This window comes from Synchiropus splendidus, chromosome 7 (genome assembly GCF_027744825.2).
Source record: "Synchiropus splendidus isolate RoL2022-P1 chromosome 7, RoL_Sspl_1.0, whole genome shotgun sequence".
NCBI classification, from domain to species: Eukaryota; Metazoa; Chordata; class Actinopteri; order Syngnathiformes; family Callionymidae; genus Synchiropus; species Synchiropus splendidus.
In genome coordinates, this window is record NC_071340.1 from 18,392,590 (window position 1) to 18,412,345 (window position 19,756).

Sequence of the window (19,756 nt, forward strand, 5' to 3'; positions counted from 1 at the left end):
ATCAATGTTGCGATCGGAACCGAATACAGTGACGCCGGCGGAAGTACACACACGAGCTACTGTCATTGAGGGCTCGCTTCTATCGTCAAGATCGTATTTCATGCCCAGGACCGTGATGGATGCACAACGAGAGATGGACGGTCAGAGAACACTGGATGTGGATCAGAAAGCTGCGGCCCAGATAAACGACAGAGGTTCGTCCAGGTGTCACTGAGTTCTTAAGGGAGTGAAAGGTGCTCGTTTATTGTGTTGAAACCATAAAATTGCCCTGCTTATCAGACCCCAGCTCACTTTTTGAGGCTTAAATCGCGTGACTCTAAGAGATAACCAATTGAAACAGAAGCAGGATGCAATGCAGAACATTACATGAAGTCAGTAAGTTAAATCATTGTTTAGAGAGAAACGAACGAATTTGGTTTGGATGGACTTTTATTCAGTCTAAGGTGTGCAGCGACTGTCCACCATTCTGAAAGAGAGTTGTGGGAACAGTTGTGATGCCAGCGTGGTGTGTGTGGCTGCAGGGTGATGAGGGTGCTGACTTCTCATGAGGCTTCTTTTGATAAGAGCTACAATATAATGTCTCGCTTTTTTTGCCAACCAACCCTTCCTGTGAGCTTTACTTGTCCTCCTCAGCCTCGCCACTGCATTATTTTTTATCTCAGTCAAACAGGCAGGAGGTTGTTGATTGTCCCGTGTCCTCATATGAATGAGAGGTAAGTCCACTCAGCCTCGTACAAGACCAGCAGAAGCACGGTGCCTCAAGTCCTTAGTGACTGGAGCATGTCAATGGCACTCATCAACGCAAAAATTGAAGGCTGAAACCTTTGGTTTCGCTGTTCTCTGGCGAACCCTGGTCAGAAGTCAAGAAGAAGCAGAGCGGCAGCTCAGGTTCCGACCATCTTTAAGAGTTTGAAATGTTGTTTTTCACCTGGAAAAAGAAAAGAAAACACAACAGTAACAGTTAAAATAAGGAGAAAAAACATTAAATCGTCAACAAAATCAGAGAAGGTCAAGAGAGAATGGCATCAGGTTTTGACTGTTGAGTTTGAAAAGGGTATGTGCTCCTGAGTTTGGGTGGTAAGGCGTTCCAGGGATGGAGAGAGTTTGGTGAGGCAGAGCAGGATGTCGTCAGTGTGTCAGTGGAATTGAATGTTGAATTTGAGGAAGATATTGCCAAGGGGAAGGAGGTAGGTTATGAAGAGTAGGGACTCCATCCGTTGTTTAAGGCAGTGACTCTTAACCACAGGGCCGAGGCCCATGTTTGGGCCGCGAGCGCCACCTTGTGGGCCGCTAAAAGTTTTTTTGCATTGCACCTTTGTGCCGTGAGTTTGAATACATTAGCCACGTATGGTGGCAGTAGTTTGTCACTGAATTGACTTGACAGGTGCAAATCTGTGATATTTAACAAAGATGGAGGAGTTCTTGAAAAGAAAAAATGATAAAGTGATGTCGTCCCCCATAAGTAGAAACTGCTCATGAAAGTACCTGTTGAAACAGTTTAAAAAAAAATAGAACATTGTATGGTGACACTTTCAATTACACTTACTTATATCTTCCATGGAGTTTAAATAATTTTATGTAATGATATTTAGACATTGATTAATTACATTTATTTTATTCAGAATTTAATTTAGTTTTCCAATTTTCTCAACAGTTTTCATCAAGTGTATTTTTTTCTTTAGTAAATTTGATGAATATGACTTGCACCTGTTTCTGCTGCTGGATGGACTTTTCGAAGACAATTTCACAAGGTTTTGTTTTTTTTTCCGTGTAAGTAGATTAAATATGGTTATTGATCACAAATTAAATCAAGAGTAATAAATTATTCTGGGAAAGGTGGGCATCATCAAATGTTGAATTTGAAGAAGATATTGCCAAGGTTGTGATGAGAGTCGCAGCCTACAATGGCACACAAGTATAAAAGTGCAGAAAGTCCAGGTCTCGATCGAGCAGCCTGTAGCTTGTTGGCAAACCATTTCTGGAGGATTTGGCTGGATACAGGTCTCCTCCTTTCCCTGCTCACATGTTCACACTGAACCTGCAACCAAGTGAAATCGCAAGAACTTTTTAGCAGTTTGATTGTTTTTTGATGTGATTGTGTTTATGTCAAAGCAGATGTCCACAAGCTGCTGGTTAAAGAAGAGGGGCCGCCAGAGAAGAGGGATTGGATCCTCAGGCGGCACCGGAGAGAACCATGCCAAATTAAAGAGGAGGAGCAGGAGGAGGACATCACCAAGGACTGCTCAAATTCTTTACTGACAGAGGGTGAGAGTGGAGGTCTGTCCTCACAACTTCATCGGCAAGAGAGGGACCCTTCACAATGCTCCTCAACTCAACACCTGAAGAGAGAAGTTCACGGAGGACCAGAACCAGCCTCAGACTCAAATCCACATCTAAACTCTGGACACCAGAGGTCGCTGTCTTCTGAATCTGACACTGATGACAGTGAAGACTGGAGGGAAACCTGCACCCCTGTGTGTTCAACCTCTGCAGAAAACTCAACCACCTGTGATAAAACAGGGGTTGGTCAATCTCTCACATGCATAGGCTGTGGGAGAGTTTGTTCCTCCAAGAGAGGACTGAATCTGCACAGAAACGCCTGCAGCGGAGGGTCTTTTACTTGCACAGTTTGTGGAAAATGTTTCACTCAACGAGCTTCGCTGAAAACTCACATGAGAATCCATACTGGAGAGAAACCCTTTGAGTGTTCTTTCTGCGGTAAATGTTTCAATCAGAGAGAATATTTGAAGACTCACGTGAGAATTCACACTGGAGAGAAACCCTTCGAATGCTCCTTCTGTGGTAAATGTTTTAACCAGAGAGAAAATCTGAAGACGCACATGAGGATTCACACGGGGGAGAAACCTTTCCGCTGCTCTCACTGTGGCGTATGCTTCAGTTGGAGGGAAACGCTAAAGTATCACACTAGAAGCCACACTGGAGAAAAACCATACACCTGCCTAGAATGTGGGAAAAGTTTTACTGCATCAAGTCATCTAAAGAGACACGAGAGAAGTCACACATAAGAATAATTTTGAAGCGGCATTTGTTAGTACGATGTGAGTCCCATGTTCTTAAAATTTGGGACTTCAGTCGGATTTCTGACACAGCAATGTCTCACCTGGGATCCTTTGTGTTAGCTAAAATAAATCAAGTGTATTAATTGCACATCATGATGTTGCAAGACAGTTGAAGCTGCTTATTGGAGTAAACATTTCACACCAAGGGAAGAGGGCGTCTTTTTCTGGTTGTGTGTATGGTGGCACTTCAGACGGTACAGGGTTGGCACTGGGAGCCACGCATGCGTCATGATGCTCTAGTTCAAATCTAGATCGGTGGCATAGTGGTCAACCTAATGGATTTTTCACAATATCAAACGAATGTACACACATCCACATTCAATATGCGCCATTTGAAAAAGGCCTTTATTTTGAAATGACACATGAAATTGAGTTCTAACTTCCTGGGTGTCTTTCACTTGACCAGTGAGTTGGATTTTCTAAAACAATAAGATATATTTCCGTGCCCTGTATTTTCAAATCAGCTTTGTTTTGGCATCACCATAATACTCACATTACACGAGCACTGCAGATTTTTCGTTTTGGGTTGAGCTTGACTCCGGTATTGTTTTAGATGGTTAGATTTAGGAGGGGATGCTGGGGAAAGCATTATGTCAGTGACTGTCCTCACTAAGATAGGAAGACAAACGTGTCAGTGTGCAGATAAAAGTCCAGCTGCCTGCAACACCCAATCACGTTGTCCCTCAGGGATAGAAACCGCTTATAAAGTAGATGTGTGTTTTTAATATTCACAAGTTGAACTCGTGGCAAAAATCAGCTAATAATGAAACAAGGGACTGAAAAACACAATCTCATGTTCTCAAATCTTTTCCACCTGTGACAATAGACTCCTGGAGAAAATAACATCCACAGAATCTATGATTTTCACAAGGTTTGGACTTTGGTTGAATTGAGTGAAGCAGATCATTCGTTGTTTTTCTTTTTTTTCACTAATCCATTCGTTCGTTGTTGCAACCCACTGTTTGTTTGTTTTTTCATTATTAGAACTTCCGGTTCGACTTAACTGCGGAACCTTAATTAATTATCGAGGTCGGAACATTAAGATGTGACACAAGCGGAAGTGGAAGTAAAAGTAAACGCTGTTCAGTGCACTGTTTTTCATTCAGTAGTGCTGCGGACGGTTGGGCACTGATGGAGAAGCAACAGAAGTTGGACGACCATGGCGAAGTTCCGGTGATGGTCCTCACAGCTTTGGTCCAGTCCGGGCGAAGAGGTTCGTTCAGCCGTCACGTTATTTGCACCGACATGTCTCCTTTTACAGACGGACCTCAGTACATGAACTTAATGGGTCAGAGCCGCTAGAAGTCGAATATTGTGTCGGGGCGTCTGACACATTTGGATGACGAAAGTGATCTCTTTGTGTTGTAAAAGGAAGTGTTCGCATAAAAACCCATGAAATTCGGAGGTGTTTCGCGTCACTGCCCTGGGGTCAGGATAGAAACGCCACTGTTCTTCAGGATTCCGGTCACGATCACTGAAACGCTACAGTGGTCAGGAAGGTCCACTTTCTTGCCTTCGCTAACACTTGTGTGTTCAGACAGTCAGAAGTGCTACTACCGCCTTAACATTCCAACACAACATCCAAAGTCCATCTAGTTCCATCTTATAGTAAGTCTAGGGTTTTGTGTGTTAGCAGATGTTCAGCAGCCACCGGTGAAAGAAGAGGCTCAGGACTGGAGCTCCAGCCTGGACCAGGAAGAACCAGTACCTCCACACATCAAACAGGAAGAGGAGGAGGAAGATGTTTCTGGCTTCTCCTTCAATAATGTTGTGAAGAGTGAAAAGACAGATGAAAAATCGTCGCTCTCACAGCTTCATCAGGGAGAGGAGGAGCCTCCTACCAAAAGCTCCACTCAACACTTGAAACTAGGAGATGATGGAGCAGAACCAGGCAGCTACGTCACTCCACCTGTACTCTCCGTCCAGCAGAGGTCTCGCACATCTGGGTCCGACACTGATGACAGTGAAGACTGGAGGGACACCAGCAACACTGTGTTGTGTTCAAAGCCTGTGGGGAATCCTGAAGTCAGTCAGAAGAGAGAAGATGCCAAAAATGTCTCGCTGAGCTGCTCCAGGTGTGGGAAGTGTTGCTCTTCCAAGTCTGACCTGAATCTGCACGATTCAGCCTGCAGTCATGAAGGATCTCTGTGTTGCTCTGTCTGTGCCAAATCCTTCACGACCAGAGAACATCTCAGCATTCATAAGAGGAGCCACAGAAGGCAGAGCATCTTCTCCCGCTGTACGCTGATCGACGCTGTTTACGCCTTCCCGATTTTATATGACACATCGTGCCCATTCTACCGCGACCGACAGAAGAAGGATCTGGCCTGGAGGAAAGTGAGCGAAATCGTCAACATTTCTGGTGAGTGGGGACTTTTATCTGCTGTATTTGTCTGGGTTTATTGACCCAGGTGTTGAAGGAGTTCCTATGTTCATTCAGCGGAGACATGCAGGAAGAAGTGGAAGAGTTTGAGGGACATTTACCTGAGAGAGAAGAGGAAGGAGACTGAGCGGAGGAGCGGGTCAGCACCAGCGACTGGGAGTAAATGGCGGCACTCTGCAGACCTGAACTTCCTCGACCCCTTTCTCTCCCCACGGGAGGCGTCTGGAAATATAGATCGGGCAGTCCAGGAGGCTGAGGTCCCAGCAGCTGCAACAGCATCACCATCATCATCTGCAGCCGCAGAAGACGAGACAGCAGGTATGATGATGAGGTCCGCTCTGCTGGCTCACTGTGTGGATGTGTTCTTCCCTCTGAGGAAGGACGCTGTGATATTTCTGAAACACGCCCTGGTTAAACACCAGGCGGTGCTAACATCTGTGGTCCACCCCCTTTGCTGTAGCTATTTGGTGTCATGTTCTCAGTTGTCAGATGTTTGTTTATTGCCGTTGTTTTCAGGAGACCTGAGGAGGAGCTGCTCCAAGAGGTTGAGAGAAAAGTCACCGCAGGTGGAGAGGCCATGTTTTGAAGCCCGTCGCCGCTGCCATTCGCCAGCCTCACAGCTTCCTTCGAGTCTGTCGGAGGATAAAATGTTTCTATTGAGCCTGCTTCCTTCACTGCAGAGAGTGGCGCCACAGAGAAGGGAGCATGTGAAATTTCAAATACACAAATTAATCTACGAATCCAGCTCAGTGCAGCTGAATCCGGATCATTCCGAAGCCTAGGTTTAATCGAGTCCCTTTATGTTCTGTGCTGGGATCGGACTGACTCTGTTCGATCTACCTTCATTCCTCCGCCAGGCAAGGTTCTTTCACAGACAAGTCAAGACAGGCACGCAGGAATAAAAGCTGTGAAATTGAAAAGTGTTGTGGAACTGGTACATGCTTTACACCAAGGGCTCTTAATCTTTTTTGATCTTGTGGCCCACCTTTCCCAGAACAAATGGGCTCGGGGCCCATTCAAGTAGTAGAACTGATTCATCACTCTTCGTTTCATTCACGATCAATAACCATATTTAATCTACTTACATGTAAACAAAGCAAAACCTTGTGAAATGACATGAAACAATGTGACCATCGCAAAGACATTTGCCATCAAAAAGTCCAACCAGTAGCAGAACCAAGTGCACGTCATATTCATCAAATTGACTAAAGAAAAAATAACCACTTGTATGCAAACTGCATACTTGGATTCAAACTGTTGAGAAAATTGGAAACACGGATTAAATTCTGGATAAGATAAATATAATAAAACCATGTCTAAATTTCATAAAATAAAAATAATTGCTCTCCAAAGAAGATATATGAAAAATGTAAAGAAAAGTTTCGCCGTAAAAGGTTCCAATTAATTTTCAGTACTGTTTCTACAGGTGCTTTCCTGAACAGTTTTTACTGTTAGGGGGGCGACATCACTTTCTTTATAAATTTTTTTTTTTTTTCAAGAATGTTGTTCCATTGAACGCCATCCATCAGATTTGCAGCTGTCAAGTCAATTCAGTGACACACTACTGCCACCATACGTGGCTAATGTATTAAAACTGAGTGTTTCGCGGCCCTCACGACCCAAAGGTGTAAAACAATGGGCCAACCATGGTTGGCCAACCGGGGGATCACTGCTTTACACCAAGAGCTCTGCAGCAACGAGGTGACTCCTCAAAATCCAGTGCTGTAGGCATTCACTGCCGTGAACTGGGCGATTACAGATAGCTGCTTCAGGAACGTCATGAACTGTGGACACACACTTGAAGCTGACAGAATTGTATCGCACATCAGCTGGAGAAACTTCGCTGCGGCACGGTGACCGGTCTTCACCTGCTTCCTGTAATCGGCCAGCTGGTGAAGGCACACAGGGCTTCACCACATGTTCTACTGAGGCGATGTATGTGTGCTGAACCTGTTCTGTGTGCATGACTGAAGCGGAGCTTTACTGACGGTGCCATTGAAACCCAAGTTTGTGCTGGTTCTTCCTCCGTATGAGACACAAGAACCAGGACCAATAATCCAAACTGTTTCCTCATTTCCTCAGAGCAAAGGAGTAATTCTTCCAATGCAAGATAAAGGTTTGGAGGGATACACTGACTGAACTAGAGAACAGAAACTAAAGAATTAGCAGACTGCAAGCACGAATGAGCAGTGTGCCCAGATGCTAGACGGTGCTTACAGGAAGTGAAGAGACAAGGCGGCTGTTGAAACATCGCACACTTCAGTCTGCTTAAATCAAAAGATTTATTGAACAAATGCACAGATGTGGTGTGCTAATATTTCTGTCAGCAGGGTTTAATAAGTCCCTGGGATCTGTGGAGATGACTGCAGGGATGGAACCAGGAGAGCAGGACGAGTGTCCCAGAGACCCACCAGTGGGGAGATCTGATCTACCAAAGCAACATTTACAGAAATACTGACCCCTGACCAGCAGCTCACAAACATTCTCTGGTTTTGTGTATTACATTTTCTTAATTATAATTAGATATATTCATGGAAAACATATCATTGATATTAATGAGGACTTTAGTGGGCAATAATTCAGTCTCCGTTTTAATCGATGTTCAGAATCTTCAGGAAAGTTGACATTGATTTGCACATGAATAAAATGGGTCGGTCTCTGGAACATCGGCATGACACTCTCGACAAGGAGCCAGAAGAGCCACCTCACTGGCACAGATGCGCAGCCTTCCACAGAAGGATCAACCCATCCGTCACACTCATGTGGAACAACAGTGCTAAAAGAGCTGCTCTCAGTGGCCGTAGCGTAGAAAATGAATAAATATGACAACATTCATTTCATTCATTGGATCCACCCTGATAACACATCAGCTACACAGCTGTGATGAAATCCTCCATGACACTTTCAACTCTGGGTGTAAAGGCATGTGTGTCACTGTACACCGGTACCAGCTCTGCATGGTTTGGAGTGTAGGTGTAAAATTATTGCCCTTAGATGTTCTGCATTAGGTGGCATGTCAAGTTCTCTCACTTATGTGCATGAGTTCTCATGTGTTTCTTCAGGTTGCCTCGCAATGCAAAACATTTTCCACACTGAGCACAAGTGAAAGGTTTTTCTCCAGTGTGAGATCTCATGTGAACCTTCAACTGCCCTCTTACCGTGAAACATCTAGCACATTGGGAACAAGTAAAGGGCTTCTCACCAGTGTGAATTCTCACATGCTCCTTCAGATTTGTTACCTGGGCAAAACATTTGCCACACTTTGAGCAGATGAAAGGTTTTTCTCCAGTGTGAATTCTCATGTGCCGCTTCAGTTGGTTTCTAAGTGTAAAACAATTACCACACTGAGAGCAATGGAAAGGTTTTTCTCCAGAATGAATTCCTATGTGATCCTTCAGATGCCCTCTTTGAGTAAAACTTTTACCACACTGAGAACATACAAAAGGTTTTTGCCCAGTGTGAATTCTCATGTGATCCTTTAGTTGTCCTCTTTGTGTAAAACTTTAATCACACTGCGAGCAGATGAAAGGTTTTTCTCCAGCATGGATTCTCATGTGGCCCCTCAGCTGTCCTCGTTGTGTAAAGCATTTACCACACAGAGAGCAGGCGAAAGGTTTTTCTCCAGTGTGAATTCGAACGTGTATCTTCAAATACTGCCTATTAGCAAAGTGTTTGCCACAAAACGAACAAGTCAAAGATTCTCCAGAGCAGGACTGCATGTGTTGAGTCAGTCCAGACTTTGAGGAACATTTTCTGCCACATCCAGGGCAGCCCAGCGACTTGTGGCCATCATCAATTTTCTTCTCCGTCACATGTACTTTAGAATTCTCCACAGAATTTGAAGCAGAATGAGACGTGCTGGTCTCTCTGCAGTCCCTGCTGTCATCAGTGTCAGACTCAGAGAATGGTGACCTCTGCTGCTCAGAGTGGAGATGTGTATCCAAGTAAGGAGTTGGCTCTGGTCCACAACAATCGTCTACTCCAGCTTCTGTTTTTATGTGGTGACTCAAGCTGCAGATCAGAGGCGTGTTCTCATCTTCATCTTCTTGGATCTTAACATTACCGATAGTGAGGGAGATCTTTGGGAAATCTTCTTCCTCCTCTTTTACTTGGTCTTTTTCTTCTTCAATGAAAAGAGATTCATGCCCCTCCAGGTACAGGCTGCTGCTTCGCTCCAGCTTTTCGGGGGAAACCTCTTCTTTCATCTGCAGCTGGTGAACACCTGCACACACAGACTCTCTTCAGTCACTAAATATGCAAACTAAACTATACTTGTGTTGGTGAAGTATCAGTAGACGACCCATGACACATGCTGAATAGGCACTTTAATGATGTAAAGCATGTAAAATTGAAGTCGCGCATATTAATGGACGCCTCTGACTAGCGGCCATGTCCGCAATGAAAGTGTAGGATGAGGCACAGGCCACTGAGAGACTAGATGGAGTTGAACCAAGTCTGACACTGAACAGTATTGTTCTCACTGCACAATTCACATTTTCATCCTCATTGATGACATCACATTTTCATGACTGTTTCTTTAAGTGGCTAGCATAGTGAGTCCTAACAGAAGAATGAATATGAAAGCAAAACCTGCTAAAAACTCACTTTTATTGCTTTGCATTTGTGTAACATCCTCCTAACATGTCCATAGTTCTTGGTGTCATATACATAATCTCAATTAATTGCACTAAAGATAAGTTAACCCGCAATTCATGGCAGCAGAGTGGCCAATAATGTTTCCAATGTTCTGCTGTTAGCATGTTGTTCAGCCTCTTCAGTGCCTCTGAAGTTATTCTAAAGAATTTTCTTGACAGTATCTGTTCTGTTGGCTTGTTGGAATTATTATTATTATTATTATTATTATCAAAGAGTCAGAGAGTGGAATGCAAAGAACATCAAAACAGGTGAAACCAAAGGCTCTTTCTGCTTGTGAATGACTCCAGCAGCGTCACACTGACAGCACGCCTTTAGATTATTTAATTCGTTTTTGAAAAGTTTTTAAAATGCAATGTGGTACAGCGACTAATCAAGCTAATAACCAAGACATAGAAATTCGATCAGAGAAGATAGACAGATAGATAAACCAAATACTTGTTACGGTCAGTTATATTTTTGTGACACTGTTGAACCATTCGTTCCTAGGACCTATTGCGATATCAAAGTTAACACTACATGTGTGTGGTGTTGACACAAGCCGCGGAATCCCGTGCGTCCGCAAGAATAAAACCCGGCGTCGACGGTCCCTCATCAGCTACCTGCTGCTCTGGACTCCATCTTCATCAGTGTTCCGCCTCTCCTCTCTCGAGTCAGCCGTCGTCAGATGCCAACCGTTGCTGTTTCAAAGGAACCTGAGCCGCAGAGGGACAGGACTCCGAGGACCTGTTTCTGCGGTCCGGGGAGAAAATGGAGCCGCTGTTCTTCTTTGTCAAACAGATCAGGGGCTGTATGGAGCTTTGCTGCCCCCCACTGGTCTGTTCGTGTGGGAGCGCCGGGGTTCCTCTTGTCCCTCATGTTTCACAATTTTCTGAGCAGTGAGATTACGTTTTTCATCATCATTTTTTTCCACTTACTTTTGGCCGTAAAAACAGTATACTCTACTGAAGAAAATCACATTTCTGGGGGCTGTCGGGCAGGGTATCCTACCATCGAGAGATACTTGATTCTTCAACTTTTCATGTGAGTTTTCAGACTCCCCTTTTTAATGAAATATTGGCCACATTCCAAGCAGGTGAACAGTTTCTCTTCTGAGTGGAATCTCAGGTGGATTTTCTGACTTGTCATATGTCTCATCAGATCTCCCTTGCGAGTGAAACATTTACCACATTTTGAGCAGCGGAAAGGTTATTCTCCAGAGTGAATCCTCATGTGGGTCTTTAGATTTCCTCCTTCAATAAAACCAATTCCACACTGTGGGCAGCAGAAAGGTTTTTCTCCTGTGTGAATTCTTCCATGTCTTTTCGGATCTTCTTTCCGGTTAAAACATTTACCACAATGCGAGCAGCAGAACGGTTTTTCTCCCGTGTGAATCTTCATGTGTCTTCTCAGGTCTCCTCGCCAATTAAAACCATTCCAACATTTTAAACAACTGAAAAGTTTCTCTCCTGTGTGCATCCAACAGTTCCCACAAATCTAACAGGTCAAAGAATTTTGCCCGACACGTGTTTTTTTCTGCAGAGTAGGACCAGATTTAGAGGAACACATTTTACCACATCCACTGATCAGATAGTTAACAGCATCATCTCTGCTTCCATTTGGTCTTTACACTTTATCTGAACTGTGTCTGCTTACTTTCCCACCAGTCTTCACTTTTATCGGTGTCAGATTCAGAGGACAATAAGCTGGTTGGATCTGGTCCTTCATATTCGTGACCCTAAGTGTCTGTTTTCATGTGTCGAATTGAGCTGTTAGTCAAAGGCTGCTCCTCCTCTCTATGAGGAAGTTGTGAGCAAGACGGTTTATCTTCCTCCTCCTTTTTCTCTTTAATGTATGGAGGTTCTGGCTGACCCTGGTCCAGAGTGGAGCTCAACTTCTGAGTCTCCTCTTTCCCCAGCTGCTGCTGAACACCTGCAAGGTCACAATAAAGCTGTCAGTTGCTTGACACAAATGAACGTCAAGGATAAGACAACAATCCTGAACTCAACTTTTGACGTCACTGGCTCACAAATGTACTTCAAACAACCACACATAAAATCAGTTTCCAAATCTTCACATTCTTCTACTCGAAATAAATGAATAAAAATAAGAAAAAAATCTACTACAGTTCCGCCAAGACGCAGGGTGGAACACTGATCAGTGAAACAATCGGATCTGAGAATACAAAACTGTGAAAACTGTGAACAGTTTGGTGTTATTTCTTTCACATGTTGATGCTCCTTGATGCACCATGTCGATGTGTCATTCTAAATGAGCGTATCCAAACTGACCTTGAACGGCAGCAACAATCCCTTTCAAGGATATGAGAGCAGATTTTGCCCTCCTTAAAACCAGGAGGAGTCCTTTCCACAGTCGGCTGGAAAGTTTAAGAAACATTTGTTTTAACAGTTTCATTTGAAGTCAGATGATCCTGACGACACTGTGAAGGTTCTTCAGTCACTCCTGAACTCAAGTCAGAATCAAGAAGACAGCGCCTTGGCATATCAAGAAACAGAATCCAAACCTCCATGGCCCTGAGAGAAAAAAGCCAAAATCTATCAGCCCTCAAAACCAAATAGAAGGTTTTAAAATCAAAACCGATTCTGTATTTTACATGTGGAGCTCATTTGAGGTAGAATAAAATATTCTTTCATTCACGAGGAAGATCATGAGGAGGAGCATCCACTTTGTCTTCACCTTGATATATTGATAAGCAATGAAGTGTTAAGTTTAGAACACATGAAGACCAGAATCAGAGTGACGTCACTCAGCAGCACCCATCGCGTGCATGTTCCAACGTTCCACCTCTCCTGTGTCATAGCGTTTCATGAAACACGAACCTTTCTGCTCGGTCTGGACTGCAACTTTCCGAACCTCGCCCAGAACTAGCTGATCAATCTCTTGTTTCTCTCTCTGCATCTCTTGTTGTTGCCACTCGCAACCGAAAGCCAATTTGGATGCTTTATTCAACTTGCACCGTGCACTTTGACTGTTTACTTCCGCTGGTGTCACACTTTCACCTTCCAGATGTTGGTGATGGGGACAGTGGTTCCGTGCCATCTGAACTCAGGACTGGAGGACTGATCAAGGAATTAAAAGTTCATGTCTGACCTACTGATCTCCTCAGTCAGTGATGGCGGGGCTCACTGATGGGGAGCTGCTGACAAATGCAGTGCAACAGTTGTCCAACTGTTGCGCTGTTAAATCTCTCTCATTTCCCACCAATTAGTTTAATAGCAGCAGCTGAGCTCAACATTTCTGTAGTCCCCTCCGCAGTGATCACAGAATTGGAACTCCACTGATTGTGTGGAGCAGCTCCCATGACATGGATAACTGGCCAGCGATTTTGGCTCTGAACTACAGTCCTAAAGTTGAAGAACGTCGGGGGCGAGAATCCCAAAGCGACTGAACACCCTGTGTCCCGCAGTAAGGAGACCGTCCGGGGAGGCAGGGAGAGGGAGGGAGGAGCTGAGAAACTGTTGCCAGTTCAAGTTCATGGAATCACAACAGTCCGACCTAGGTGAAGAAAGCTCAACAGGCCGCATTGATGATGAGTGAGGAGAGATAACGCTAGATGACACCTGAGTGAGAACTGTTTTGTCTGGGGAAATGCAGCCTGATGAAAAGAGGGTAAACAGAGACAGTCTTGGCTTGTGAGGAGGGACATGACGCAAGCTGGTCAAATGTCCAACACCGAACACATTCTGACTAACAACAAACACACACCACCAACCAATTGGGACTCACCAATTAACCTCTGCATGCCTTTGGATCGTAAGTAGAAACTGTAGTGTCTGGTGGAAACCCATGGTAGCACAAAGAGAACAAACAATCTCTTCACAAAATGACCCAGGTTCATCCCAAACCAGAGCTCCATCAAGCTGGAATTACACTCAAACACCTGGGGAATTTGTGTCATGTTTTATTCATTGTCACATCAGATGATGTGTTTCAGAGATCTCTCCTGCACTGTGGATTCTAAATGCCACAGGGCTTCACCTGTGAGTGCATCACACGGCAGAGGAGCAGGTGACCCTTGTAAGGGCAATGAATTACGTATAAAATGACTGATTACGTACAACAGGTCATGACACTGACAGCCACATTTCTCCACAGACGCCGTTCTCTGAGCAATTTCCAAAACAACATCACTTGTCTCAAGTCTCTCCCATCACTGAGCTGTGGAAACACTCCCTGATATGTGAGTTTGTTCATGTTTCTTCAGATAATCTCGCTGATTAAAATGTTTGCCACACTTTGAGCAATTAAATGGTTTCTCTCCGCTATGAATTCTCATGTGTCTCTTCAGATCTCCTCTGTTGTTAAAACACTTATGACATTCCGAGCAGCTGAAAGGTTTCTCTCCCGTGTGGCTGGCCTTGTGTCGCCTCAGATGTTCGCTACGATTAAAACATTTACCACATAGTGAACAGTGAAATGGTTTTTCTCCGACATGAGTTCTCATGTGTCTCTTGAGATGTCCTTTGTCATTAAAACATTTTCCACATTCTGAGCAACAAAACGTCTTCTCACCGGTGTGAATGACCTTGTGTCGATTAAGAACTCTTCTCTGATTAAAACATTTCCCACATTCAGAGCAGGAGAAGGGCTTTTCCCCTGTGTGAATGATCGCATGATTCCTCAGATCTCCGCTATCATTAAAACATTTTCCACATTCCGAGCAGCAGTACGGTTTCTCTCCAGTGTGTGTTCTCATGTGTTTATTCAGATCGCCTCGCTGAACAAAACATTTTTGACACACTGAACAGCTGAAAGGTTTCTCGCCAGTGTGACTTCTCATGTGAGTCTTCAGATTGCATTTCTTCGTGAAGCTTTTCCCGCACAACAAACAGGTAGAAGATTTTTCCCCACTGCATGTTTTTCTGTGTTGACAGAGTCCAGACTTGGAGATGAATGTTTTCCCACACTCAGTGCAGCTCAGAGATGGGTCACCTTCTCTCGCCTCACTGACAGAAGAGGAAGGATAGGTTCTGGTTCCCTGCCAATGTTCACTGTCATCAGTGTCAGATCCGGAAGAGAGTGACCTCTTCTGGTCAGATTGTAGACCAGGATGGGAGCAGGTAACTGGTTCTGGTCCTTTGCATGTGTCTCCAATAGGCTCAGTTTTCATGAGTTGAGTTGAGCTGTTGGTCTGTGGCTCTAAAGACTCAGCACCCTCTTCAACATCTTCATCCTTGACTACAACAATATTGAAGAGGGACTCTGCAGCGTCTTCATCCTCCTGTTCCTCTTTAACACTTGGACATTCAGGGTCCAGTTTGGAACTGCACTCCTGTGGCTCTTCTTTCACACCTGCAGACACACGGCGATCAGTTTTAAAGCCTCAAGTTTTTGACATACAAGAGAGAAGACTCTCATTGAAATCATAGAGAACGAATTCTCTGAAAGTGAAGTGAGTGAGTTTATCAGTCTCTGTTAGCGTGGATGTCCGCAAATAAGAAGATACCATTTAGACTGTGAAGAACTCAAGCAAATTACACGAGCTAATGTGTCGTCTGCGACCCATTTCTTCGGTAATCCACAGTCAAGCACGGTTGCGAGAGCTCGGCTCAATGACGTCTTTTTTACACACAAATAATAACCGAACGATTTCATATCGATGACTCATTAGGAGCTGCATGTCTTAAGCTCCATTGAAGAAGACAACCGTCCAGAACAAGCTCTCCCTTAACGGTTAACACTGAGTTGGTTTGACACAGTGACTCCTGGACGCGCCTCTCTTCTGCGGATCGACCGCAGCTTCCCGAACCGCATCCAGACCTTTGCGCTGTTTCTCCATCGCTGCCGAACCCTCAGGAGCGCAAGGACGAGAAGGTGCACATTTGGAAGCAAAAACCGAGTTCAACAGAACTTCCTGGTCTGTTTACTTCCGCTGATGTCACGCTGTCACGAGTCCCTGACGCGTCAGAGGAAGATAACTTAGTTCCGCTCTGATGATAGAACGGTTTTCTTTTCATTGCTCTGACCCATGTTTGCGTTACAAATATAAACATGAGAGCTTTTGCTACTTTTCACCGTCGTGGGATGATGTTGCTCATCTGGATGGCGCTGTTGACCAATAAAATGACGCACATCAATTACCTGTTCAGTTGAAATAGAATTTCAGAATATAAAATGATGCTGAACTGCACAAAGAAGGAAAGAAGCATTTGTATTTTACGAAGTGATTCTTGGGTCTTGGCTATCAAAGACTGAGGTTATGCATGTGACCCAGCAAATGTTTACCGGCACTGCAGCGACCCCGTCTGTTCAGTCAGGCCTGTGCTTCTCGTCCACACGTCTGACCAGGACAAAATTTCCCGCGCCACTCTGCCGCTCCCTTCGCTGCCGACCTGGCCGGGCTTTGGTTACTTTGGTTGCACTTCACACCTCATACTGTCAACCAACCTGTTCGGGATCAAACATCCCCGACTCTGAGAAATGATGAGGAACACTCCATGACTCGTGACCTGAGGAATTATAATTCTGTATTTTGTTGCTCATCAGGTGAAACACTTCTGACATGCTCTGTCTTCAGTCTAAACTTCCTGAAGGAAGTGAGGGGCCATCGCGCCTAAAGAACATGATGGAAAAAATCAAACATATTTACTTAAGTAGCAAGGGCAAATGTATCTAACAAGAATAAATGTTTTTGTGAAGTGTAAATATGCCATGAAAATATTTCATTTCATATGCTTTTTATTGTATATAAATCAAAATAAAACTCTGAACCAGACGTTTGAGATTGACAAAAAGGCAAATTGTATCAAAAATATATTTTCATTTTCTTGCAATGTATTTTGAGGAACAGGAAATATGCACAGAAATGACAAATGAAAATATGATTTTTTTTTTTGTTTGTTTTAAAACAAAAACATGCTATATTTACTGTTGAACTAGTTGGCTGGAAAAAAAAAGGCCAAAAATGACTATGATCAGTTAGTTGTCTGACCTCAAGAGGAATGCGACCAGAGACAAGGAAGTCTGGGAATAGGAAGTAATAGTCATAAAGCCAGAGCTTGGTGGATCAATAGTTTCCGATGCAGGAACATCAAGGGGGTAAAAGAAAGAAGCAAGAAGGAAATGTGGGGAAAGTGTTGCCAGTCGGCAACTCAGAGGGTCCCAAACAAACCCTGAGTCGCTGTATCAGACATCAGTTGTCAAACATCCACTTGTTTTGTCTTCCGCTTGTTCACACAAGTCTGTCACTAACGCTTGACTGAGCCACTCATTGAGAACCAACACATGATTTCAGGGTCACACAGAGGCTGCCACGAGACATTTTCCAACCCTGCTGGTCTTCAATCATTGTCAGCAGAGGAGAGGCACTTGGGACCTGGGAGTCAAGCATTTCTTCATGGTCATAAAGGTTTATTGTGCTAAATGGGGGGAAGGGTGGTTCAATCAAGGCAGGGAGTCGTATGACTTCCCCACTTTCTGTCAAGAAGGAGTTTATGATCAGATCGGATTTTTGTTCCAGCCCTGAAAGCACAAACAGGTGAACCATTCAGGTGTCAGCTGAAACAAACAGCACCAGACTGACGATCAACCGATTACAGTCCTCAGACACCTGATGGTGAATAGATGTCCTCTTGGACATCTAAGGGGTGGAGACGTCCCCAAGCCCTGCCCAAGGAACCTGGGTATATAGGTGACTCTGAATCCAGCCTCTCCTTCCCTCAGTTTTGGGGTTACCCTCGCTGCATCTCCTGGGACTTCTTCCTACTTTTTGCTGCATGCGTGGCACATCTCCACAGAATGAACTTCTGTAATGCTTCTGTAGAAAATAAAAAAATAAAACCTGAATTTCATCAGCCATCCTTACTATCTCATGATGCGATGCAATAGCTACATTGCCTCTGCGTAGATATTATCAAGTCAGCCCATACATTTCTGGTGGCGTTGGATGGATCATTGGAGCCGGAACAAACAGAGATTTTAGTATTTTAAAGTTACTTGATGCTGTTCCTAGTCAGACGAATAATGTAGAAACATTCTATTTTCTTCTTATGCCTTTTGAAAATATTGTAGTCTCACTAAAGGTAAAAAAAATGTTTTTTAGTTACTTTTAGTTTCCAAATCAATTGACATCATTAGTTTTCATGAATCTGTATTTTGAGGGTGAAACAATCAAACGTGCGAGTGATAAAATTAGATCAGACCTAGACTGACAGATATAGAGTTTGAGGGCGCTTTCACACTGCGGGTTCTGTCTCAGAATCAGAATCAGGTCAGACATTTGAACACAATTTATGTGAATGTCGTTTAGCGCCTGTAGCAGAGTCCTGCATCATGACTGTAGGAATGATCCTGAACCCTCGAGCACATTTCTGAAAGCGTTTCACAAGTAAGTAAAAAAAATTAAAATATTGTACCTGGTTTGAAAAAAACACAACTTGCACAACTCATATGAGCAGGAATAGTTGTGTCACTCATTACATTAGATGGTCCTTCAACTATAACTGAAAACTAAAAGTGATTGTTTCTTCTGTTTGGTATTTTTTGGTAGTCAGAAAAAAAAGATGTTTTTAACATTACGCTACCAATTATGTCAAGTAACTTTGAAATCTTTAAAACCTAGGATGGCGACGTTACACTTTTTTGTAATGTAGGATATAGAGTTAAGAAACTCGGCCATTGGGGAAGTGCCACACACTACCTCCCCCCCTCCCACGCAGTGTTCTGGTGAATACAATGAGTGATCAGCCCAACCCTGGTGAGTGTCTTCACCTCAGCTCTGCTCCTTGATGTGTTGCCTTTCATGCGCAGTTGTACTTCCTGTGACAACAGTCGGAGCTGGCGGTGATGATGATTCATGGACTGCACCATCAGCTGAATGTTCGGGGAACACCTTTCTTGATCAGGTTCTAGTTCTGAGATGTGGCGGGACACTTGGCAAGCTCAAGAGACAAAAAACTGTGACTAGATATTGACTCAGCCTGTTGAGGTTCCCAGTCTGCAGACAGGACACAGACAGGAGCGGCTGGAGGAGGCGAGGTGAGACCCACCTCACAGGTGAGACGAGACAGATGCCCCGGCACCTGAACAGACACAAGCCAGCAGGGGTTCCACAGATCCTCCTTTGATGTGTATGGAGTCCTCAGCTGGCTCGACGCTTTGAGCCCATTGTCCCCATGACTGTGGGCTGAGTCTGGAGAGAGTAAAAGAGACAGCGAGAGAGAGAGAGTGAGAGAGAGAGAGTGAGAGAGAGAAAGGGCCCGCCACTCTGCCAGGACAGTAGTATTTCCTCTGTGTCTTCTGCTCGTGGATCCTGGTGAAGATGGAGACCAAGAGATCAGGTACACACATACACACGCACACACAACGTGAACCATAGATCACTGTCGATGCTGTGAGTCAGGAACTTTGATAGAGTACTCTTCCAATAGTTATAGGATGCATGTGTAACAGTGAATAATCTGTTAAATTCACTAAAGTGGGGTAGCAATGCCACCTATTGGTAATACTTGAAGAGAGTCCGTTTTGCGTCTTTAATTGATGAATGCCAATGTTGTAGATCAGCAGAAGAGAAAATAAATACGCTGCAAGCAAGGCAGGTTCCTTAAAGACGAGAAAGGCGCCAAATGACAGATGTTCGACTGTGTGTATAAGACTTTTGATTTATTGAACAGTCTATAAATGTCGGAACACACTGGAGATG

General features: G+C 44.1%; 4 protein-coding genes across 5 annotated transcripts; 2 read left to right on the top strand and 2 right to left on the bottom strand.

Annotated features, from left to right (window-relative positions):
* Positions 1-52: 52 nt before the first annotated feature.
* On the top strand, positions 53-3,254 carry LOC128762502 (gastrula zinc finger protein XlCGF17.1-like). Its single transcript, XM_053870810.1, has 2 exons — positions 53-194; positions 2,116-3,254. Exons 1-2 carry the CDS (start codon positions 101-103, stop codon positions 3,024-3,026), a joined length of 1,005 nt encoding a protein of 334 aa, XP_053726785.1. The 5' UTR covers positions 53-100; the 3' UTR covers positions 3,027-3,254.
* A 19-nt stretch (positions 3,255-3,273) lies between these two features.
* On the top strand, positions 3,274-6,354 carry LOC128762463 (oocyte zinc finger protein XlCOF8.4-like). Of its 2 annotated transcripts, none has more exons than XM_053870757.1 (4): positions 3,274-4,293; positions 4,714-5,442; positions 5,521-5,781; positions 5,980-6,354. In XM_053870757.1, the coding sequence occupies exons 1-4, from the start codon at positions 4,212-4,214 to the stop codon at positions 6,243-6,245; spliced, it is 1,338 nt and encodes a 445-aa protein (XP_053726732.1). In that variant the 5' UTR covers positions 3,274-4,211; the 3' UTR covers positions 6,246-6,354. The 2 variants fall into 2 exon arrangements, with proteins under 2 accessions (XP_053726732.1, XP_053726733.1); XM_053870758.1 differs by having other exon boundaries at positions 3,348-4,293; positions 4,717-5,442.
* A 1,437-nt stretch (positions 6,355-7,791) lies between these two features.
* On the bottom strand, positions 7,792-10,860 carry LOC128762521 (gastrula zinc finger protein XlCGF7.1-like). The gene is made up of 2 exons (XM_053870831.1): positions 10,719-10,860; positions 7,792-9,685 (listed from the first exon to the last, which is right to left on the bottom strand). Exons 1-2 carry the CDS (start codon positions 10,741-10,743, stop codon positions 8,967-8,969), a joined length of 744 nt encoding a protein of 247 aa, XP_053726806.1. The 5' UTR covers positions 10,744-10,860; the 3' UTR covers positions 7,792-8,966.
* Positions 10,861-14,015: 3,155 nt separating this feature from the next.
* LOC128762479 (gastrula zinc finger protein XlCGF17.1-like) lies at positions 14,016-15,989 on the bottom strand. Its single transcript, XM_053870785.1, has 2 exons — positions 15,877-15,989; positions 14,016-15,408 (listed from the first exon to the last, which is right to left on the bottom strand). The coding sequence occupies exons 1-2, from the start codon at positions 15,893-15,895 to the stop codon at positions 14,267-14,269; spliced, it is 1,161 nt and encodes a 386-aa protein (XP_053726760.1). The 5' UTR covers positions 15,896-15,989; the 3' UTR covers positions 14,016-14,266.
* Between the last annotated feature and the right edge of the window lie 3,767 nt (positions 15,990-19,756).

Excerpts from the sequence above, each read along its gene's own strand:
- LOC128762521 (XM_053870831.1), bottom strand. The coding sequence starts at position 10,743 with ATGAAGATGGAGTCCAGAGCAGCAG. Across the intron at positions 9,686-10,718 it reads GATGGAGTCCAGAGCAGCAG|GTGTTCACCAGCTGCAGATG; the intron begins GTAGCTGATGAG and ends CTGTGTGTGCAG.
- LOC128762502 (XM_053870810.1), top strand. The coding sequence starts at position 101 with ATGCCCAGGACCGTGATGGATGCACAACGAGAGATGGACGGTCAGAGA. Across the intron at positions 195-2,115 it reads GGCCCAGATAAACGACAGAG|ATGTCCACAAGCTGCTGGTT; the intron begins GTTCGTCCAGGT and ends ATGTCAAAGCAG.
- LOC128762463 (XM_053870757.1), top strand. The coding sequence starts at position 4,212 with ATGGAGAAGCAACAGAAGTTGGACGACCATGGCGAAGTTCCGGTGATG. Across the intron at positions 5,443-5,520 it reads CGAAATCGTCAACATTTCTG|CGGAGACATGCAGGAAGAAG; the intron begins GTGAGTGGGGAC and ends ATGTTCATTCAG. Across the intron at positions 5,782-5,979 it reads CGCAGAAGACGAGACAGCAG|GAGACCTGAGGAGGAGCTGC; the intron begins GTATGATGATGA and ends CGTTGTTTTCAG.